The following is a 344-nucleotide window of genomic DNA, read 5'->3' as shown; positions in this document are numbered from 1 at the left end:
GGGCCCTGGGGGGGTGGGCAGACTGATGTCCTTTCCCACCACCACCACTGGGGCTCACCCGGTGGTTCTGGCAAGCCGTCACCGCCATGAACTGGGTCTCGGGGAAGCTGAAGGACTTGAAGTTCTGGTGGGCGAAGCGCTCGCTGTCCCGCCGTGGGTCCACGAAGACGACGTGGAAGCGGGGCTGGGAGCGGTGCATGGAGTTGAGGATGATCTGGGGATGGGGAGGAAGAAACGGGAGAGGTGGGAAGGACCCCCCCCCTCCTCCACACACACGCACGCTCGATGCAGGGGTGCATCGCCCACCCCGGGGCCGGGTCCTCACGGGGCCGTTGGCATCGCGG

General features: G+C 67.4%; 2 protein-coding genes across 2 annotated transcripts in view; one reads left to right on the top strand and one right to left on the bottom strand.

Moving 5' to 3' along the window:
- Positions 1-26, top strand: part of TCIRG1 (T-cell, immune regulator 1, ATPase, H+ transporting, lysosomal V0 subunit A3) — a 6,280-nt gene extending 6,254 nt beyond the window's left edge. Inside the window, exon 16 of the mRNA XM_009893164.1 lies at positions 22-26. Coding sequence (XP_009891466.1) covers positions 22-26 — 5 coding nt within the window. The remainder of the gene's footprint in view (positions 1-21) is intronic.
- A 29-nt stretch (positions 27-55) lies between these two features.
- The window catches only part of TBX10 (T-box 10), a gene marked incomplete at its 3' end in the record, with an annotated part of 1,695 nt that continues 1,406 nt past the window's right edge, over positions 56-344 (bottom strand). The window contains exon 4 of the mRNA XM_009893163.1: positions 56-214. Coding sequence (XP_009891465.1) covers positions 56-214 — 159 coding nt within the window. The remainder of the gene's footprint in view (positions 215-344) is intronic.

Source organism: Charadrius vociferus, unplaced genomic scaffold (genome assembly GCF_000708025.1).
Source record: "Charadrius vociferus isolate BGI_N301 unplaced genomic scaffold, ASM70802v2 scaffold919, whole genome shotgun sequence".
Taxonomy (NCBI): Eukaryota; Metazoa; Chordata; class Aves; order Charadriiformes; family Charadriidae; genus Charadrius; species Charadrius vociferus.
The sequence above is the reverse complement of the archived record's forward strand: the minus strand, read 5'-3'. Positions and strand labels throughout refer to the sequence as shown.